At 46.5% G+C, this 19,817-nt stretch overlaps 1 protein-coding gene and 1 pseudogene across 1 annotated transcript; both read right to left on the bottom strand.

The window, feature by feature from the left end:
* Positions 1-8,680: 8,680 nt before the first annotated feature.
* On the bottom strand, positions 8,681-13,897 carry LOC123042657 (E3 ubiquitin-protein ligase parkin-like). The gene is made up of 3 exons (XM_044465068.1): positions 13,507-13,897; positions 9,125-10,330; positions 8,681-8,992 (listed from the first exon to the last, which is right to left on the bottom strand). Exons 1-3 carry the CDS (start codon positions 13,893-13,895, stop codon positions 8,914-8,916), a joined length of 1,674 nt encoding a protein of 557 aa, XP_044321003.1. The 5' UTR covers positions 13,896-13,897; the 3' UTR covers positions 8,681-8,913.
* A 5,108-nt stretch (positions 13,898-19,005) lies between these two features.
* LOC123039622 (uncharacterized) lies at positions 19,006-19,797 on the bottom strand (annotated as a pseudogene).
* Positions 19,798-19,817: the final 20 nt, after the last annotated feature.

Below are 19,817 nucleotides of genomic sequence, written 5' to 3'. Positions count from 1 at the left end.
ACCATCGAGAAGGGCATGTAGAAACCAGGAAGACCACGAGAACCAGCCGAAATCCAAACTGATCCACCAAAAACCTATACCAACTGATTCCCGAAAGACCTGTCAGCCAAACACTTCACATGCCCTCTACCGTCGAAAAACACACAAACAAAATCGAAATAAGACGGGGAGAACATTATTCCTACCTAAGCATCCCTTGCTTGGCAGCCCCAAATTATTACCAACAAATGTTTATAAATTAGTATATTCTTTATATAAACTTAATGAAAATAAACTGCATGACATATTGACATGTCACAACAGGCTACCTTCTAAATCATGGTGGGACCTTTTTCTGTTGGCATGACAGGGAATCCGAATTGTTATATTTCTGGCAAGGCGCTGCACATGCCTCCTTTTATTGTGGAGGGTCTTCGTCGCATCACACAATCCACTACTAAATTATGGGCATGGGACTCATGCACAACCAACCAAGGTATTCTTGTTTGAGATCGCCGTCGCTGAGTTTGACATCCGCGGCGCTGTTCACACGTAGTGCTCCGTCGCAGAGTACCACACACCGGCTACAGGTGCAGCTGGTGCAAGCTGCCACGGCCGACTACAAGAACAAATGAGCACCTCCTCTCGTCTTGCAAGCTGCCACGGAGTACAATGCAAGGTGATTAGGAGAGATGCTTCAAAAAATAAATTTGTTTTTTAAGCCTGCCCTGTCTATATTCAAATGGTAGACGTGTAATTAGGCACTTCATATAAAGAATAATCCCCTAGTGTGTTAGAAGACAAAGTTTATTTTACTAAGTTTTTTTTATTTTTTAGAAAAAGAGGATGTACCCCGGCCTTTCTAAATACTCCTACTTTGCATTGTGCGAGTCCTAACGGTTTTGTATGCGGCTTTGGACGTTCGCATGTCTTCTCGGTTAGCCTTCCTCTAGCATGAAAACTCAAAACGAAATCAAATCTTTCTACTCCATCTAGCACACTATTTCTGGGCTTTATTCACAAGGCTAGGAAGCACTACAAAACCTTAAATATACACTCTTTCGTTTAGCAACCGACAAGAGCTCTTTAATTTTATTGAAGTAAAAGAAAAGAATTGGTCAGTTATTAATAAAGAACATTGAAAATTACTACATTTGCAAAAACAGAGCCTACGACACCCCCACTCAAGTGAACAAAGACGAACCTTACACGCATGAGATTTTGGAGCCACCGCTCTGATTTTCACACTGGTCCGAGGCCACGCAGTTGGGACGAACTAGAAATCCACGTAAGTCACCGACATCCAATGGAAGAACGTATCTGCAAGGCATCGCCTCAAGGAGGAAGCGTCGGGGAAATCCACCGATGCCCGCTTCGAGCGACGTTGAAGCTTGAATTTTTCACCTTGACAACCCAAGATTGAAACCAGGATGGAGATGAAGTGGATCCACGACGACGCATCCAAAGAAGGAACGACGTCCTAGGATGTTGTCGACACCGGCAGACCGAGGTCGAGTCAGGCTTTCACCCGAAGCTCACCCCCCGTGGACCACCACAACGATGGAGGTTGAAGGTATCAACAGCGAATTGCCTTGGTGTGGACGTGAGGGATCTGGCTGTGAGTATGTTTTGCAAAATGCACACTCTTGCCGCAACTAATAGAAGATCATCATAATAAAAAAGGGAGTACCTAGAACTCATCTAGATGAGATATAATTTGGTCTCATTCACTTTGAAAACAAGAACAGATACAACCCACGTCAGCACACACGCATCTTATAGCATCACATCCGATGGTTATAAAAGGTGAATGAGACCAAATTATATCTCATCTAGATGAGTTCTAGCAAAACTGAATAAAAAATCATTCTCAAAGCACTTAAAAATAGGGTTCAACGTGCAAAAGTTGCAGTAATACCACAATTGATATTTCAGAATCGACCTATTATCGAAAGGTAAAAGCTTAGCTTGTCTATGGATTTAAGAAGCAAACTAACGCGGCAAGGGAGAGGAGAGGGTCGATCACTTCACATTTGACAAACGGTGGTCGATATCATGCTACCGAACGATGGTCGTTTACAGAATATCATGCTATAACTGTGGTATTGCCGTCCCAAAGATTTACGCCAGCTCCGGCTGTTTACAGAATGGCAAGATGGAGGAGAAAAGTGGTCTTCGAGCACTCTCCTCGTCATCAAGTATGAGTGGCCGACTCCATGACGCCGGAGAGGATGGTTCATAGTAGCTGTTGAGTTTTGCTGCTAACTCCACGTCTCTGTGAGAACTGAAATAGACAAGATCTGTCTCTACCATGCCAGCCACATTATCGGTTCCATGTGCGGTAATATCGCCCTTGAGATACTCCGCGAGATTCGGGTACACGAGCTTCCTCGCGGAATGCGTGCCGTAGTAGCATCGACCTGACATCGAAAATCGAAATTGTCATTGATGATTGTTGATTCAGTAAAAGAGACAGTAGACTTCTATAATGTACTCCCTTCGTAAAGAAATATAAGAGCATTTAGATCACTACTCTAAATGTTTTTATATTTCTTTACGGAGGGAGTATGAAATTTGGAGCGCATGCTCGAAAAAGTTCACTAAAAGGCTAAAAAAGGTAAAGGAAATTGCATAGTTTGCTGGAACGAGAGAACTTGCCAGTATACGGAGGGGGCAGAGGGCAGCAGAAATCTGGCTTTGGCTCAGCAGCATACGGACCACGGTTCCCAAACCAATGACCGGGCTCGGATTCCCCGAATTCAGCGAAGAAGAGCGTGTTGATCTGAAGCGGTGATTCAGAAGCAGCCATGAAATTGACGGCGTAGCGCTTGCCGTATGCCGTGCAGCCGCCGCCGAGTGCCTCCACGCCACAGATGAAGTTCACCCTATATCTTGGTTCCTACAACAGGCAGCAAGCAGGGTCATCAGAAGTAGCAAAGATGAAGCAGCTGGTAGCGATCGATCTGAAGAACACATATGTAGAGCGAGTGAACCAATGATCACAACAACAAAGGTACGTACCCAGAAATGCTGCGAGGCATAGTTCTCCAGCAGTTGCTCAAGCTTTGAGCGAAGGAAGCTCCTCCGGGCATCATACTTTGATCTCTTCCTTGACACCGCGCTCAGAGCCTTGGCGTGCATTTCAGGAGCCTCAAGATCCATCTGCCCTACTAGTCTTGGAGTGCGGGATCTGAGCGCCTTGTCGAGGATGGAGGCTATGTGATCAATGGACACGATGGAGCTCGTCTGGCTCGTAAGGGCACGCAGCTCGCCCAGAACACGAGGCCTCAGCAGGAGTTGCTGGTGGAGCAATGCTAGGTCGTCAGGCAGAGGATGTCCGGCGGCCATGGCCGCTTCCTGGAAATGGTTATTGGCAAGATTTCTTGATGATGATAACATCTCAAAGAGGTCGCATTGTGTACGGCAGAGGGTCTCTAGAGGCCACGCCGTCGAGGATCCGAGGCAGGCGACGCGGGGTCGGCAGCGAAATGGACAAGCTCTGTAAAGCCTTTGAGTGAGCGGACCTCCGTGCGGAGCAGAGAGAGCGTGTCCAAGATGTCGGTGTACGGCTCGATGATGCTGCGGTCGGGCTCCGGGAGTGGGCGGCGCATGAGGTGCCAGATTGAGTTGACGATGATGTTGGAGACGGGGTCCATGGAGCCGTAGCAGTGGCCGGCGACGAGGATGCTGCGCATGAGCGAGCCTCCGGTGGTGCCGGTGCTAGCAGTGCAGGGCAACAGAAGGGCGAGCGCCTTGAGGTAGGAGGCATGTATGGTGTCGTGGAGGCGCATCTTGAGGGACTGCACGTACTCGCAGGCGTCGCCGAGCGCGCACGGGCTCGTCGTGTCCAGGCCGTATTTTTGGGCGTCCGCCTCTGCCTTCGTCAAGCAGGCTGACATCATGGCAGCCATGTCTCCCGCATGCCGCAGCGACGTGATGCGCTCGCCGGCTCGCCGGAACGTGGTCGTGGTGGTGGTCGTGTGGCCGTCGTCCGAGACGTCGACGGAAGTCGTCTCGACAACGTCATCGCTGACCTCCCGACTAACACGGACGACGACGACACCTTGGCCATAGGTCACGTGGGTATCACAGGGGCGGCGGCTCTGGCGACGTAACAGACGGTGGATGGCGGCGACCTTCTCGGAGGTGAGACGACTCTGCCGGCCACGTCTAACCAGCAGCTGCAGCGAGGGGGCGGCGGAGGTGGGGAGCGGGGACGTCATGAGCTGCACGAGCGTGTCGGGCGCGGGGTGACCTGCTAGGAGCGCCGCGGACCTGAGGGCGACCTGCGTCCTCGCGGACCCAAGGTCAACCTGCCCATCAGCAGCAGCGTACAGGTCGTGCTCCACGAGCATGACGGCGAGCACGAGGTCGGCGCCGGCGCAGCGGAGGTAGCGGATGGACTGTTCTTTGGTGAGGCATCCGAAGCAGCTCATCATGAAATCGATCAGACCGTGCAAGGACGCCCATGCGACCTTGTGCCAGAGGTCCTTGTTTTTTCTCATCTTCTTTTTTGGTGGAGAAGCTCCGACGATTGCTGCTCCATCGACGTCTTCGTCCGGGAGGAGGGAGACGGCGTTGAGGACGATGTTGGAGACGGGGTCAAGGAGGCCGAGGCAGAAGCCGGCGGTGGCGAGGGAGCGGGCGAGGCCCGGCATGGTCGCGCAGGGTAGCCGGTCGAACGCCTCCTCGTAGAAGCCGGCGATGAGGCTGTGGACGGCCTGCTGCGAGTTTGTTCCTGAGCGCGGATGACGCCTTTGTTCGTTTCCCAGGTTATTATTTAAATTGCTGCTCTCTCTCTCTCTCTCACACGCGCGCGCGCGCGCACACACACACACATTTTGACGAGGACTTGCAGCGAGCCTGCACTTGGACGGTTCCACCACCTCGTTGGCTGCACTTGCAGCCCTTCCGTCGGAGCCCAGCCACAGCGCCTCCGTAGCAGCGCGGTGGCTCTGCACGCAAGGCGCGGTACCATTCTAGGGAGCAGCCAACAGCACGGTGGCCGGTAGGACCACAGATGGTGGTTGCGTGCGGATAGACCGTGGCGGGGCGGCGCGAAGCACGGAGGCTACAGAAGCGTGTGAAGTATGGTGAGCATGGCATAAGCGAGCGCTGCATGTGCTGGTGCTCACCGACCAGCCCCGATCGACGATTGCTCACCGTCTAGCTGACCGATTCACCCGCCCGCCTAGACATGCAGGTACATGGCCTTCATCGTTTCGATCCGTTCTGGCGAGAGGAGACGAGTAGCATGAGTTGTTGCATGATTACAATTACGTGTCTTCCATGTTTATGTTGAAGGGAGTGGCTATTGAGCCGCGTGCAAGCTCCATGGCGCCTCGTCATAGTCCGTTCCCGCGGCCCGGGCCATTGTGGCGCGTGGTGCGCTTAGCCAGAACTGTCGACGTAGCTACCGGTGCACGTGCGTGGGATCCGGCAGGACCAGCTCCGTCCGCCCGAGATGAGCCTGACCGTTGTGGGGACCATGGCACCACGGTGACCCGCTCGCCCCGGCGAGTCGTGCGAAGTAGGCAGTAAAGACCCGCGCCAAGGCAGGCTTCGTCTGCGGAGGCGGCGAAGAGACGCGTCGTGGGTGTGGAGATGGGCATGTCGCTGCCGCCCGTTAGCATGGAGGTGTTCCGGAGGTCCATGCCGCCATTGGTACCTTGTGCTGCTGCTCAAGAGCTCCACTCTGGCCCTACCAGTATCCCGGTTGCTCGTGGCGCTCTGCGCAGTTGCTGCCCTGCAGGTGTGCCTTCGTGTTGTCTCCGGTGCCGGTGGCGCCGCAGGCGCATGCCAATTGCCCGACCAAATGTTGGCCGGAGATAGGATGAGAGAGGGGGGAAGATTGCCACATGGGCGCTGACCGGTCAAAACCACGCCGAGCTAGCATGAAAACTGCTTTTGCTGAGTCAAGGTACGAAACTTATCCGGTTTGAAGAGTTAAGGGTGCAACTCGTCTCGTTTCGGAGTTAAGGGACCAAATCTAGACTTTGCCAAGAGTTGAGTGTCGAAAAATAGACTTTTCTTAAAAGTATTTCGACTCACCGCTTCAACCCGCTTTCTCTTTGATGTGCTTGAGCTTGGTAGAACATCTGTAATACGATACATGATCCGTTCCGACTGTTGTTGTACCATGTGTACATCCTTCGTTCATAGATCCAATTGATAACGATAAAATGCCTCCAATAATATAGTAGAAGATATTAGACTATAATCTACAATTTGCACTATGTTTGCATGTAAGAGAATGTAAATATATTCTCACCATAGATGAAGTGGTTGCATGATCGATGTCCTCTACATCTCTAACCGTAACTTCAACAAGGGCCATCTTTGTTTATTATATATGTGCACGAGTTTGATGAAAAGGCTAATGATTTGGATGGTAGACTGATGGTTTGGATGGGAGCATTTTGGAATAAAATAGAACATCAAGGTAAACAATAGCAATAGTGAGTAGAACAGTGTCAAAATTCTTGAAAACAAGGCATAGGGATCATACAATACTTTCAGTAGCGTCATCTCTAAACATCATTAACATAGTTAAACAATATGATATATCCTTAAAAAGTGCAGTAAATAATCACTCCAGAGTTCCCCATTTTATTATATCAAAGTGGGTGAGACAATGTAGGTATGGCCACACATCCAACTTTATCTTCCTAATCTTGATCTATAGGACAACCCCAATGTCACCTCAGACAACCCCGGAAGTTATACTAAAAATCACCTTATGATCTTTATCGTTTCTATCTATTATCCATATAGTCACCCCAATGCCACTATGGGCATCTCCGGAAATTTTACTAGACATGCATCATGATCTCATTGGTTCCAAAAAGTTTCGATCCAACATATAAAGAAACCCATAGCATGAGAAGGTTCAATTCACCAGAAAAATAATATGAGGGGATACATCACATAATTCAATTCCATTAACAAAACTGATCGCAATCAAGATCGGAAACTTACATGATCAAGGGAGAGATAGAACACATAACTACTGATACAAACCCTCCAACTCGAGGGTTCTACTCCATGGGCAACAAAAGATGCTGGAGAGGTTCATGAAGATCAACTTTCCCCTACGACATGGTGCTGGAATAAGGCCAAAACCACGATCGCATTGGACCTGGAAGTGGCGGCGGCGGAGCAATTAGGGTTAAATTACGCTAGATGTTTTTTTTAGGATATATGGAGCCAGGGCGTCGAAAGGCGGCAGAGGCGATGCCCATGCCCCTAGCTCACGCCAAGGGGGGCGCATGGAGATTGTGCCCCCTTCCCCTCCAGTAGAGCTTCTGGCCAGTGGCTCTTCTGGCTTGAAAATTAGCGTCCTATTTTTATTTTTTTATTTTTTTGGCTTTGAAAATTTTATACCCAAAAAAGTCCAAAACAACAACAAACTCTATGCAATAGATTAATATATTAGTCCAATAAAAATCAATGAAAAATATGCCAAGCTCATGTATAAATGATGAATATAGCATGGATACTTAAAAAAAAATATAGATATATTTGACATATATCGGTAACTGAACATAGACCCTCGTCACTGACGCCTAGCCAGGTGTCGGTCGGTGATGAGTAGCAGTGTGCATAGTTCGTGCAAGCCGGACATTATAAAACAAGCACCGCGATTGCTAGGTCAAAGACATGGTTGACTCTACTCTAACAATTTCAAATCGATATACGGGCGGGACCTGCTAAGGGAAGGCACAATCTGGCGTATAGGTGATGGGTCCTAGATCAATGTCCACCACGATAATTGGATCCCGAGACGAGGGAGCATGAAGCCGCTTGGAGAATCTTTTGTTCCGGGGGCTATCAAGGTGCAGAATATCATGACGCCGGATGGAAGGGGATGGAATCAGGAGCTGGTGGATGACATGTTTTCGCCAGATGATGCGAAGGATATCAAGCAGATAGCTATTGGTGGGCCTAACATGGATGACTACATAGCCTGGAACTTCACGAAGAACGGGCAGTTTACGGTGAGATCAGCCTATCATCTAAGAATGGCGTTGAACGGGGTGAGGTCCGGACGGCCGGGCCCTTCCTCCTCGGTCAATGCGCACAAGGGCTGGCTCGCTTTGTGGGATGCTAGTGCCCCTAATAAGGCTAAAATTCATATGTGGAGACTCATGAGAAATGGATTAGCTGTTGGGACGGAGCTCCACCGTCGTCATATCAAACCGGGGGTGTTTTGTGTGGCATGTGGAAGAGAAGAGACCCTCCTCCACCGATTTTGGACATGTCCACATTCAGCCCTGTTTTGGAGGATGTTGCGCTCGGAGAAAGGAGTTATGGTGGCAGCCCCACCGTGTCAGATCGACTCCTCGAGCGCGCTGTCGTCATGGCTGCTTGGGTGGTTCGCGGAAGCGGGGGAGGAGGAGAGAGCCACGATGATCCAGGCCTGTTACGGCTTGTGGCTGGCAAGGAATGAGGCAAGGGATGGTAAGAACATATTTATGAATATTTTTACATGTTTATGAATATTTTAAGAAATAGCATGAACATATTTTGCAACGTGTGAACATATTTAAATGATACTGACATTTTTAGTGGTAACCGAATGATCGCCGCCGTGGTGATTGCTAGCTCAAAGACATTTAAATGATACTGACATTGTAAAACAAACACGGCGATTGCTAGCTCCAAGGCATGGTTGACTCTACCTTAGCTAATTACAAATCGAAAGTGGCAAGATTATTTTCACCAATCCACACCTACAAGTGGAGAATTAAATTAATACCAAACAAGCTGTACAACCTAATTAATCAAGGTTCTCTCCTGAATAGATTTCCATTTTTCGCTTGAGGAAACATTTTTTGGATAAAGGCTTGAGGTAACATGCATGGCCTAGATGAACTCGTGTGGCCTGCTTGGTGTTAATTAAGAACCGTCCCTCCATAGCCAACCAGATCGTTATTAGCGCTTGCACTTGTTGCAGTAATGGTTTTGCGCGGACAACTCGGATGCGCATCGGTAGCAGAAGCTGTATCCACACCTACAATCGGCCGGAGAAAATCAAATTATCAAACAAGCTGGCCACGGGATGACCTCAAATTACATGCATGCATGATGAGATCGTAATTTGGAAGGAGAACGTACATAGGAATAGGATGATGGATTTGCGTACCTGCATTTGATGTAATTGCACCCTTCCGATTTCTCCACAAACATCTGGCACTTGGGGCACCGCTGCCAGCCCTCCCTGCCGACGAGACGCCGGAGCGAGAGGTCCTCCCGGCCGCGCTCGTCCTGCCCGATCTTCTGGAACTCGTCGCACCCGAAGCCGTCGTGCCACGGTACGGCGCACCGGGCGCAGAAAAGCCGGTGGCAGTGCGGGCACTCCGCCTCCGCGATGGCCGCCGCCCCAGCCTCGCCGTCGGCGAGCAAGAGCGCCGAGCACTCTAGGTACGGGCAGTATATCCTCTTGGAGCCGACCGCGAGCTCGCATAGCAGCAAACCCCACTTGTCGAGGAGGTCCGTGGGGATGATGCCGTGGCAGCTCTCCGGCTCGACGGTGCCGCCCTCGCAGCCTGGCTGCGGGCATTCGATGGGACAGACATTGTCGTCCAGCTTCGCGGCCACGTATTGGGCGAGGCAGCTGGAGCAGAAGGCGTGGCCGCACGAGTTGATGATGAACTTGAGGGCGCCGGGCACCGTCTCCATGCAGATGGCGCAGTCGAAGAGCTCGCCGTGGCCGTCGACCGGCGAATCTCCATTGCCCTCGGTTAACAGCAACATGTCCACGGGGGGCTGATGCTGTGGCATCTTTCCGGCTCGGCGGCGCAGTCCTTGCGCTTGGGAAGTTGGACGAGCGACACAGCTGGAGCAGAAGTCGTGGGCGCACGAGGTGAAGCTGGGCCGTATACATGCACATGGCACGACATGCATGCATTTGGTGCAGTAGAAGTGCTTGCCGCCGTCGCCGCGCCGTGCTTGCAGTCGACGAGAAACACAGCTCGAGCAGAAGTCATGGGCGCACGAGGTGAAGCTGCGCCGTATACATGCGCATGGCACCACATGCATGCACTTGGCGCAGTAGAAGCGCTTACCGTCGCCGACGTCGTTGCCGTCCGCCGATGAATCTTCATTGCCATCGCCGGTGTTGGTGTCCAGCCGTGAATTCCCATTGCTATCGATGATCAACGTTTCTTGCAGCTGGGGCCGGGGCATCCGGCGCGACCGACGTTCTCGCCTTGGTTCACGCGACCCAGTCGGGACCTGCGCGGCCACGCGGACCATCGTGGTATGTTCGTTGCCGTCAACTGGCGAATCTCCCTCGCCGCCGGCGGTGAGCAAGGGGTCCATGCGCGACGGTACTATGAACGTTTCAGGCCTGAGTAGTACAGAGATGAGGTGGTTTATAGACGATATAAGTTCATATTACAACCTTAATTAACTCTACCATTTCTCTAAGATTCAACCCCGCAATCTAAAACCGTCTAAGATTCAACCCGAACTATCAAAAGCGGCTAGGATTCAACCAGTGGCGAAGTTTCATGAGGGCCAAAGAGGCCATTGTTCCCACCCTACTCTAGTAAAACACTCAAGTGTACCCCTAATATTATTAGGTTTGAATATCTACTCTAGTAAAACTCTCAAGTGTACTCCTAATATTATTAGGTTTGAATATCAAAGATTTTTTTAGAGGTCATGCATAATTTATCTTCTTCGCCCATCCACTCTGATTAGCCCCCTCAACAATCTTCATCAAGCTCCGACATTGGATTCAACCGTTCTCTCCAGGGAGGTCATATGGGTCGCTCGTAGCCACCACTACGGCTCGCGTCGCTGGCTTCGCTCGTGCCATATGGGCCTGCACCGGCACGCACGATGAGAGTTAGCGGTCTCTGTTTTTCGCATTTTTTCGGCCAGTTTAATTCATTTTGCTAAAAAAAATAGAGAATACGTAAAATGTTCCGAATTCAAAAATGCTCACGTGAATTCCAAAAAAGAATCATGATTCAAGTTTTCTTCCACCAAGTTAAAGAATGTTCACGAATTAAAAATTCATTCGAAAATTTAAAAAAATGTTCAATAATTTAGAAAAAAATCAAAAACAATTGTGGTGAGCATTTTTAAATATATGGTGAACATTGTTTCAAAAATACAGTAATTTTTTAAAATATATGGTCAATATTTTTCTTACATATATGATGAACTTTTTTTATTTGTAGTGAACTTTTTTCATATATGGTGACTTCTTCGAAAACTCGAGGATTTTTCGAAAGTGACACTAAATATTTTTAAATATATGGTGAATATTTTTTTCAAATGCACACCGAACAAAAATTTAATTGATGGCAACCATTTTTTGAAATACATACTGAAGAATGTTTAATATACGATGTACATATTCCAAATACTGTGAACGTTTTTCATACGGGGAGAATTTTTTTGAAAAACGGGGACACTTTTGAAGTTCAAGCATTTTTTTAAGGACACGAACAACACATTTTATTATTTCGAACAATCTCTGGAGATTATTTTTTGAAATTTGCGAATTTTTTTATAAAAATGTAAGAAAAGAAAAACAAAAAACCCAGAAAGAACAACAATAAATCTGTTTAGGAGCCTTCCAGAAGGTTCGCCAAAACCGGCCACAAACTTTCCAGAACATTCCTAAAACAGGTTGTGACATTTGCTCTCGCTCTGATGCATTGAAAACCGAACCCAAAAAGCATACTGAAACTAAACCGAACGGAGCCAAATTTACTGTTTTTATGGTTTCTAGTTTCGGTATGGTATGAACTTTCCATACCGTTTGTAATTTTGGTTTTTACGATATATATACATAAAAACCAAATGGTTAACCGAAGTAAAAAATATATCTTTATATTTCTTGAGGTAAAAGACCATACAAGTAGTCATTTTTTGTGGTACATGAGCCAGATTCCCTGCTGAGCACATCCGTTTTTCTTGCAATGTATTCATTTTTCTCTTACAAAAATATTAAGCATGTATCTATATATGCATATATACTCTTATATCGTGTTATAATGTTTGTATAAAGCATATGCGTTTTGAGTCAAAATTTTGTAAATTATTATTATGTCATTTTCAAATTTTGTGTCAATTTTGGTTATTAAGGTATATACTGAAATAATTAGGTATATACCAAAAATGAACCATATAATTTCATACCATATTTATGGAAATATTAATAAAAAATCATATAACCAAACCTTGCAAACCGAATAAATCGAAAGGACATAATTAGTTAGCTTGCTCGCTTTCTCCTAATGGGCTGGCCTGTCTCCTACGTTACTTAGCAATGGGAGGCTTAACACTCACGACGAGTGGTACATACCATCTGGTGATCTGGGTCACTCCCCTTCACCTGGTTGAGTCATCGAATGGCCCGTCGAGGAATGCTTGGGTAGAAATTGAAATTTAAGGGTATTTTACAATCTGGTCAGCAAATAATGACCGGAACTTTCGCAGAAAGGCTAGTATACTAGTCTTGATGTTTTTCAATTTTTTTGGATAATTCCAATTTTTGGTCAAAATTTGACAAAGAAAGATTAACATTAAATTTAAGGATATTTTCAAAAATGTTTGGCAAAAATAACTAAAACTTTCCCAGAACGATCAAGATATTAATATTGATTTTACTTAATATTTTTATAGTTTGCTGGGTACTTTTTTAAAATTTTGGCCAAAAAGGGGATGAAAATAAAATTTAAAGGTATTTCTAACTTTGTTGGAGATAAATTACTGAAATTTCACAGAACAATCAGTATACTAGTATTGATTTTACAATTTTTGACAACAAAAATGATGGATACTTTTATTTTTTTGGGTTTTAAAAAAAAGGATAAAAATTAAAGTTAAGGTTATTGTTTGTTTGGAAAAAATTACGGAAACTTTCTCATAACGATCAATATGCTATTCTTGATTTTACATAATTGTTTCAAACTTTTTTGGGATACTTCTATCTTTATCAATATTTGACCCAAAAAGAGTGAAAAATGAAATTTGAGGGGAAATCACATATGGATGGATGTTGACTGGACGGTCAACAAGGAAAAACCAGGCCTACTTAGCGAAAACCACGTGAGCTGACTTGTAAGCATTGGGGTCAATTGACCCCAATAAGATTATAAATACCTTCACTATCTTAGTACTAATCATTATTCATTTATATAGAAACTGGTCCCACTATTATACTACTCCCTCCGTTCGGAATTACTTGTCACAAAAATGGATATATCTACAATTAAAATACATCTAGATACATGGACGAGTAATTCCGAACGAAGAGAGTAGTAGCTATGACCCCATTAAAGTTTTCTTCTAGCTTCGTCCCCCGGTTTAGGGGAGAGAGTGATTAATTTCTAGCTAGTTTTGATAGTTCAAAGTTGAATCTTAGACGGCTTTAGGGTTTACAGTAAAATCTTGGACGACTGGAAGACTTCAGATTGTAATATGGAATTTTCTTTTTCTAGTCTACACATAATACACCCGACGCCGGTATGGCCGGCAAAGCGCGAGAAAGTAAACCGGACTCACCTCACCGCCGCGAAGACGACGATCACGATTGCCACAGTGAGGCCCAAGCAGCACCATGCCTGGGCCCGCCAGCTCAAGCCCCTTTTGTCTGAAGCAGCCGGGGCTCGAGGTGTAGGGGCGCGCGTGTCCGCCGGGATTGGCGGTGGTTTCGACGGCGTCGGCACTGCGCTCGAGCAGCCGCTCACCGGCGAGATCGTCTTTTTTATCTGCAGCTCGATGGGGCCGACGGAGAGCAGCGCGATCGTCTTTGTCAGCTTGTTGGTTTCACCGTCGACGGCGCTCCTCTGATAGCAGTAGCACATCTCTGCCGCCAAGGCCTCGCTGCCGTTCTTGGGCATGAGGACGAGGAGCAGAAGAAAAGCGGTGGAGGAGGAAACGATCCCGGCCATGATCGTCGGTCGTCGCTGTGTGATTCCTCTTCTCTCCTCCGGCCAAGGGCCTACCAGTACGAGTAGGTAGGCCCCCGCTCGGCGTACCGCGTAAGCGTATCCGCGTGAAACCCCTCGACGACTCCCCGCCATGGCATCACCATCGTAATTTCAGTTGTTTACTTTCTGAGGCCTCTTACTTACTTTCTACTACTATCAAATTAACCGGCCGTCGCCGTCGCCGTCGCCGTGGCGTGGCCTCTTTTCTCTTGTTTTTTGCGATTGTCCACACGGAGTGGAGTTCATCGTCATATAATACAACTGGAGACGTTGGATTGGGTAGGGGGGAGAAGATGAAGATGGGTCAAAGATGAGGTGTTTGGGTACATCAGGAATACGATCGAGGAATGATGCAAGCAAATGGTTGGATCGCTTTCATGGCTGATAGATGAAATGCACTGCCGGAAGCAATGGACCGTAGTATGCGAGGACGAATATCAAACGATCCAGAAACTGCATCCTACACACATTGGTCCTTTCTTAATTTCCACGAAACTGCATCCGATGTTTGCTCAGTAAGTGCCACTCGATCGGGCTCACCCGGTTTAGAAAAAAAAATACTCGTTTACGAACAGAGAATCAGAGATACCCTGAATTAACTAATTCTCAATTGACTACGCTTAATTGATCCAATTAGCAGTCACCACAAATTGCATTACTACAACATAAACGTGCGCGTTGCCACGCCCGTCCATCTTGAGAAAGAAGTCATACAAATATTCGATAAAATTATGCCATCAAATATTCCATAAAATTATGGCAACAGTAGATTTGATAAAATTTTAAATTGTTCTGGTTATAACTGACCCACTCACATAGATGATGTCGTATGTATCACGTTTATCAGAACAGGAAGTGCAAACGTAAACATAAAATTTTCTTTCTTTTTGGGTCAAATGTACTTTTTTTTGGAAATTGGGCCAAATGTACTTAAAGTTGCATTAGTGGATACCCTTTCCTTCTTTGTTTCAAAAAATGTGGCTACCCTTTTCTTAGGCAAATCATTGGTTGTAAGTTGAATAATTCTAAAACATTGAAAACAACTACACAAACTCCTCATCAATTTCACAGAGAGTTTACATGCTTGATTTCACGTAGAAGCTTATAAATTTCATAAATATGAGTCTCCATGAATAATCTTTGGAAAATTTACACTATCACACCAACCATTTGGTGTGCGCTTTCTACCTTTTCTTAATATCATCTCACAACAGAGCAGTCATATATGACCAAATATTCACATCCTAGTAAACCTCACTGTGCCATTGCATGTTCTTCTTGAGTTTGTGACAACTTCTGATTCTAGCTCTCCCCTTTATGGTCTGTATCTTTCTGGAATTTATCGTGAATCCCTAGTGCTATTACTTTTGAACCACGGAAAGATGTGCACACCGCCATCCAAAGGTTGAAACTTTGACCGTCCCGTTCTACCCATAGGTATTGTACTCTGACCGTTGAATGGCCCTACTTGGCATGTGGCTAGGTCTCAGTCAACTGAGATTTAACCAAGTCTCAGTCAAGTGACATAACATGCAATAGAGAAAAAGAAAAAAACTGAGAAGAAAATTTGCACGAATCTTAATGTAAGATATAACGAATATATCATCGACTAAGACTTCATTATGTCTTGGTCAACTGAGACTTAGCAAGACTATTTTTTCAAACCTACATATTTAGGGCATTCAAGTATATTTTACCCTCACAAAGGGGACGGGTAGTTCAATCAAGTGGCATGCTCAATACCAGTGATGATTTACATTGACAGAAGTACTTATATTTAACAAAATAACTTTTGGTCATGTGTAAAATAACAAGGTTTTTAGTTGGAAGAGGTCTATGAACGTAATTAGCCACATGTTTCTATGATGTAGGTCATCACCACTAACAGGCAATGACACCCGTTAGTGGAGGCATGTCCTAGGCCAACCGAAGAGCTCCCTAGGAAACTTTGGTCCAGCACCAAGGCTTATAGGAAATTTTGCCCTAAAATTTTCTTCTGTCCTAGGCATTCTTCTTCTAGATCGATTACTCCTTAAAGATATCCTCATAATCGGTTTAGACACTCCGAGGATTTTCACTAGCTATTTATTGTATGTCAAATCTGGCTGAACTTCTATCTCCACCATAGCTCCTTGCTTCTGAGGCTCTTGCAAACACTTCAACCATGACACATGGAAAACATCATGCATCCCTGCAAAAAGAAGGTAGTAGCTCTAGACGGTAAGCATGTTCCACTATTTTGTGTTGTATATATTGATTTTAGTATATAGATTTACAGAATTTTTTAATGGTTATATCTGGAGGTCTTCTATGGTACCTTCCAAAATATTAACCATTTATTCCAGGTCGTCCAGCAGACTAGATCCATCCAAGCTTTTAAATAGCGGATTGCAGACTAGTTGCAGATTGCGGACTGCGGGCTATGCTCTCATAGCGGATTTAGAAAAAACAATCATAAATTTGAGATTTGTTGTCAATATTTCTAGATCATTGACAACAAATCTGACATTTACTTTTGGGTATTCATCATTTATATAAGAATATAAAGTATAATTAAACAATATTTGGTCATGCAAGGTGCAACCATGTAAGCAAGACACATTTACACAAATAAATTACACAACAAAATATTACACACTTTATAGCGAGCGATGTTGTGGATAGCGGACGATATAGCGGTCTGACAACTGGTAGGGTGACGCTATCGCTGTTGTGTCCGCAATAGTGAGGTAGCGGCCGCTATTTAAAAGCTTGACTACATCTCAACGTGAGTAGTACTTTGTGAAGGGGAAGAACAGGATGACACGCACAAAAGAAATCCCGTATTTTTCTTGGAGAAAATCCATTGCTTTCCTTCCAAAAAAGAAGAACCCCTTGCTTTCCAGGCTTGACGGTTAATGTTTTGTGGATCCCCAATGCCCTGTTCTATTTCTTGTCTCCATCCTGGGCAAGAGAACCATGGCCTAGGCCGGGCACCTGTACACGCAGCCAACATTTGGACAGATGTAGTTAAAAAAAATAGCATTTACTAGAAAACTGTAATGCGAGAGAGAGAGAGAGAGAGAGACTGCAGGGGAATACCCAGTGAATCAAGAGTCAATTGCAACGATGTTGCTTGAACTTAGCGCAAACGGTCACTTTGATGCTAGAACTTGCGGCATACATCGAACTGGTGTAACAACTTGGCTCGGGCGTGCAAATACGGTGTAAACCTCGGCTGTGTATGCCCGAGCCGCTGATTAGGCGCGCCAACATGGCATCGGTACGCCGTCAGTGACCCGAAGGCAGACAGGAGGGCGTGTGACTATTCTTTTTTTTTACGTAAACCACCTTGAATTAATTTTCCCCACAAAAAGGCCCTGTCAAGGTTGGAAGATGGCATTTCATTTTTTCGACTCTATGGCCAGTGGGCTCCGTCTGTACATACTGAGAATTAATAACAAGAAAAAAGGAGGCCACCACGTCTCGAACGACCCTTGCCCATGTCACAGTCTGGCTGCTACACCATTCAGTCTTCACAACTTTAGATAAATTTTTTTATTCATCAATTTGAATATTAAATATAAGCAGCACATGTATATTTTTCTATTAAATAAACATTTTAAATATCTGAATTTAATAAACAATTTTATATAATAGACGTGAGTATGTTTAAATGTTTTTATCTACTAATCATTGTTTGTATGTATAATATTTATAAAAAACAAATATTTGAACATTATTTTAATTACTTACATTTCACAGATATTTCAAAAAGAACCAGCGCGTGCAAATGGGCTGCACTATCTGCAGCCAATTTAAACCCCATGTGTATCATCCTTATACTACATTAATGGCTGTTATCCTTGTTAGACATCCGAATGTAATTGGTGCAGTGGCTATGAGCGCGAGCTCCCTAACAGTAGGTCGCATGTTAAATTCTCAAAAAAAAGTTCACGTGTTGGAGTGTAGGAATCTAACATTTTCCCTTTTAATTCCCGCCAAAAAACATTTTCCCTTTTTAATTTTCACATCAGGACTCACCTGTCATACAACAAACAAAATAAAATAGCATCTACCGCGTGCACATGGTCTTTTTTGTGAGAAATAAATTTTTTCGAAGTTTTTTTGCAAAAAAAAAAAACAGGCCACACATTTCTAGTCTTTGACTAAGGGCCCCACGCCACGCTGGTGGCCAAGCCAGCGTTGATTTCGTATCCAAGTGCGGTTAGCACTGTATTTGTATACCTGAGCCAAGTTATGGCACCCGTTCAATGTATGCCACAAGTTCTAGCACCAAAGTGGGTGTTTACGCCAAGTTCAAGCACCACCGGTGTAATTGACTCGTGAATCAATGGTTGATCTTGTTCAATACTACTCCCTTCTGGAAGTAGTAAATAAATTGTGCTGTAAAATCCTCCAGTGGGCAAGCCTCCGTGAGCGTAGCAGAGAACTACAGCGTGGTGGCCACCAAACCTGAGCGGTGCCCAGCTCCGGCACGCTGCCCGTGCACCAAGGTGCGGTACTTTGACATGTCGGAGGATCTCTTCGAGGACCACCTCATCATCCTTGTCGCCGGTGAGGGTTTGCTGGACCTCATTGCAGCGGCAACCGCGGTCCACAGGTTGGACGTCCTGCTCTTCTACGCCGTGGTCAAGCGCGTCCTGAAGAAGCCCGGCTGTGTCCTTGCAGTGTGTGGTTACAACCTGGACATCAACCAGTTTGGTAGCAAACTCCAGGAGAAACCCAACGTGGCCATTGGCCCTTGATCGGCACCGCGAGCTGCCATTTCCGTTCGAGCCTATCGGCATGGGCTGAGAGGGGAAGCCAGCAAATATGGACATTGAGGTCGAGATGACACAGAACAACCTGATTGAGCTCCTGATGACCTTCAGCGTCTTGGGGAAGGCGAGGGAGAAGACAGTGGTAAATGATGTCATGAGCCGGGTGACAAAGGCATGCGAAGAGGACCCTACTGTGGGAAGGAAGGAAACTTGCCTTGAAGGCCTTTATGTTAGCTGGGAAGCCTTCATCAGGACATCGCATCATACCACGCTAAAGGCCTTCCCTGTTTTCAGCCAACATGAAGGCTTCAAGACAAGTCTCCTTGCCACCGTGTGAGCAGATCTTCCCATGCGCCTTCCACCACGCTCACAAGATCACTTACCATCGCCTTCTTCCTCGCCATTGCCACGACGCTGAAGGTCACCAGGAACTCAATCAGGTCGTTGTGTGGCATCTCGACCTCGATGTCCATGTCGGCTGGCTTCCCGTCACAGCCCACGCCGATGGGTTCGAACGGGAATGGCAGCTCGCGGTACATGTCCAGGGCCAGCTGAGCCCATGGGCTGATTTACGGGCCAATGGTTGCGTCGAGCTGCTCCCGGAGCAGCCTCCTCCCAAACGAGTGGATGTCGAGGTTGTACCCCACACTGTGAGGACGCCACCAGGCTTCTTTAGGACGGGCTTGACCATGGTGCACAAGTGCGGGACGTCAAACCAGTAGATCGCGGTTGCCCCCACGACGAGGTCCAGTTAACCCTTCCCGTTGGCAAGAGCGACGAGGTAGTCCTCGGAGAGATCCTCCGGCCTGTGGAGGTATCGCACCTTGGGGTGCGCGGAGGCGTGCCCAAGCAGGGCGTCGCCGACGTAGGTGGCCACTACGCTGTCGTAGTGCTCCACAACGCTCACGGTGGCCTTCCTACTGCCGCAGCCGGTGTCCCAGCTAGGCACGCTGGTGGCCGGCGGTGAGAAAGGCAAGCATGGCCAACGCCTCCGCGGTCGCTTCTTGGAGTACATCGCGGACATTCTTGTTCAGCAATCGTCTGTCCAGTATGAATTGCATGACTAGATCAGACGGAATGTATAGACCACCCGCGACCATGAGCAATCTGAGAGTCATAA

Source organism: Triticum aestivum, chromosome 2B (genome assembly GCF_018294505.1).
Source record: "Triticum aestivum cultivar Chinese Spring chromosome 2B, IWGSC CS RefSeq v2.1, whole genome shotgun sequence".
In the NCBI taxonomy this organism is placed as follows: Eukaryota; Viridiplantae; Streptophyta; class Magnoliopsida; order Poales; family Poaceae; genus Triticum; species Triticum aestivum.
The sequence above is the reverse complement of the archived record's forward strand: the minus strand, read 5'-3'. Positions and strand labels throughout refer to the sequence as shown.

What these genes read in the sequence shown, in the direction of transcription:
- LOC123042657 (XM_044465068.1), bottom strand. Translation starts at nt 13,895, where the DNA reads ATGGCCGGGATCGTTTCCTCCTCCACCGCTTTTCTTCTGCTCCTCGTC. An exon ending in GTCGTCTTCGCGGCGGTGAG is followed by an intron (nt 10,331 to 13,506) that starts GTGAGTCCGGTT and finishes TGTACTACTCAG; the next exon opens with GCCTGAAACGTTCATAGTAC. An exon ending in TGCAATTACATCAAATGCAG is followed by an intron (nt 8,993 to 9,124) that starts GTACGCAAATCC and finishes GGCCGATTGTAG; the next exon opens with GTGTGGATACAGCTTCTGCT.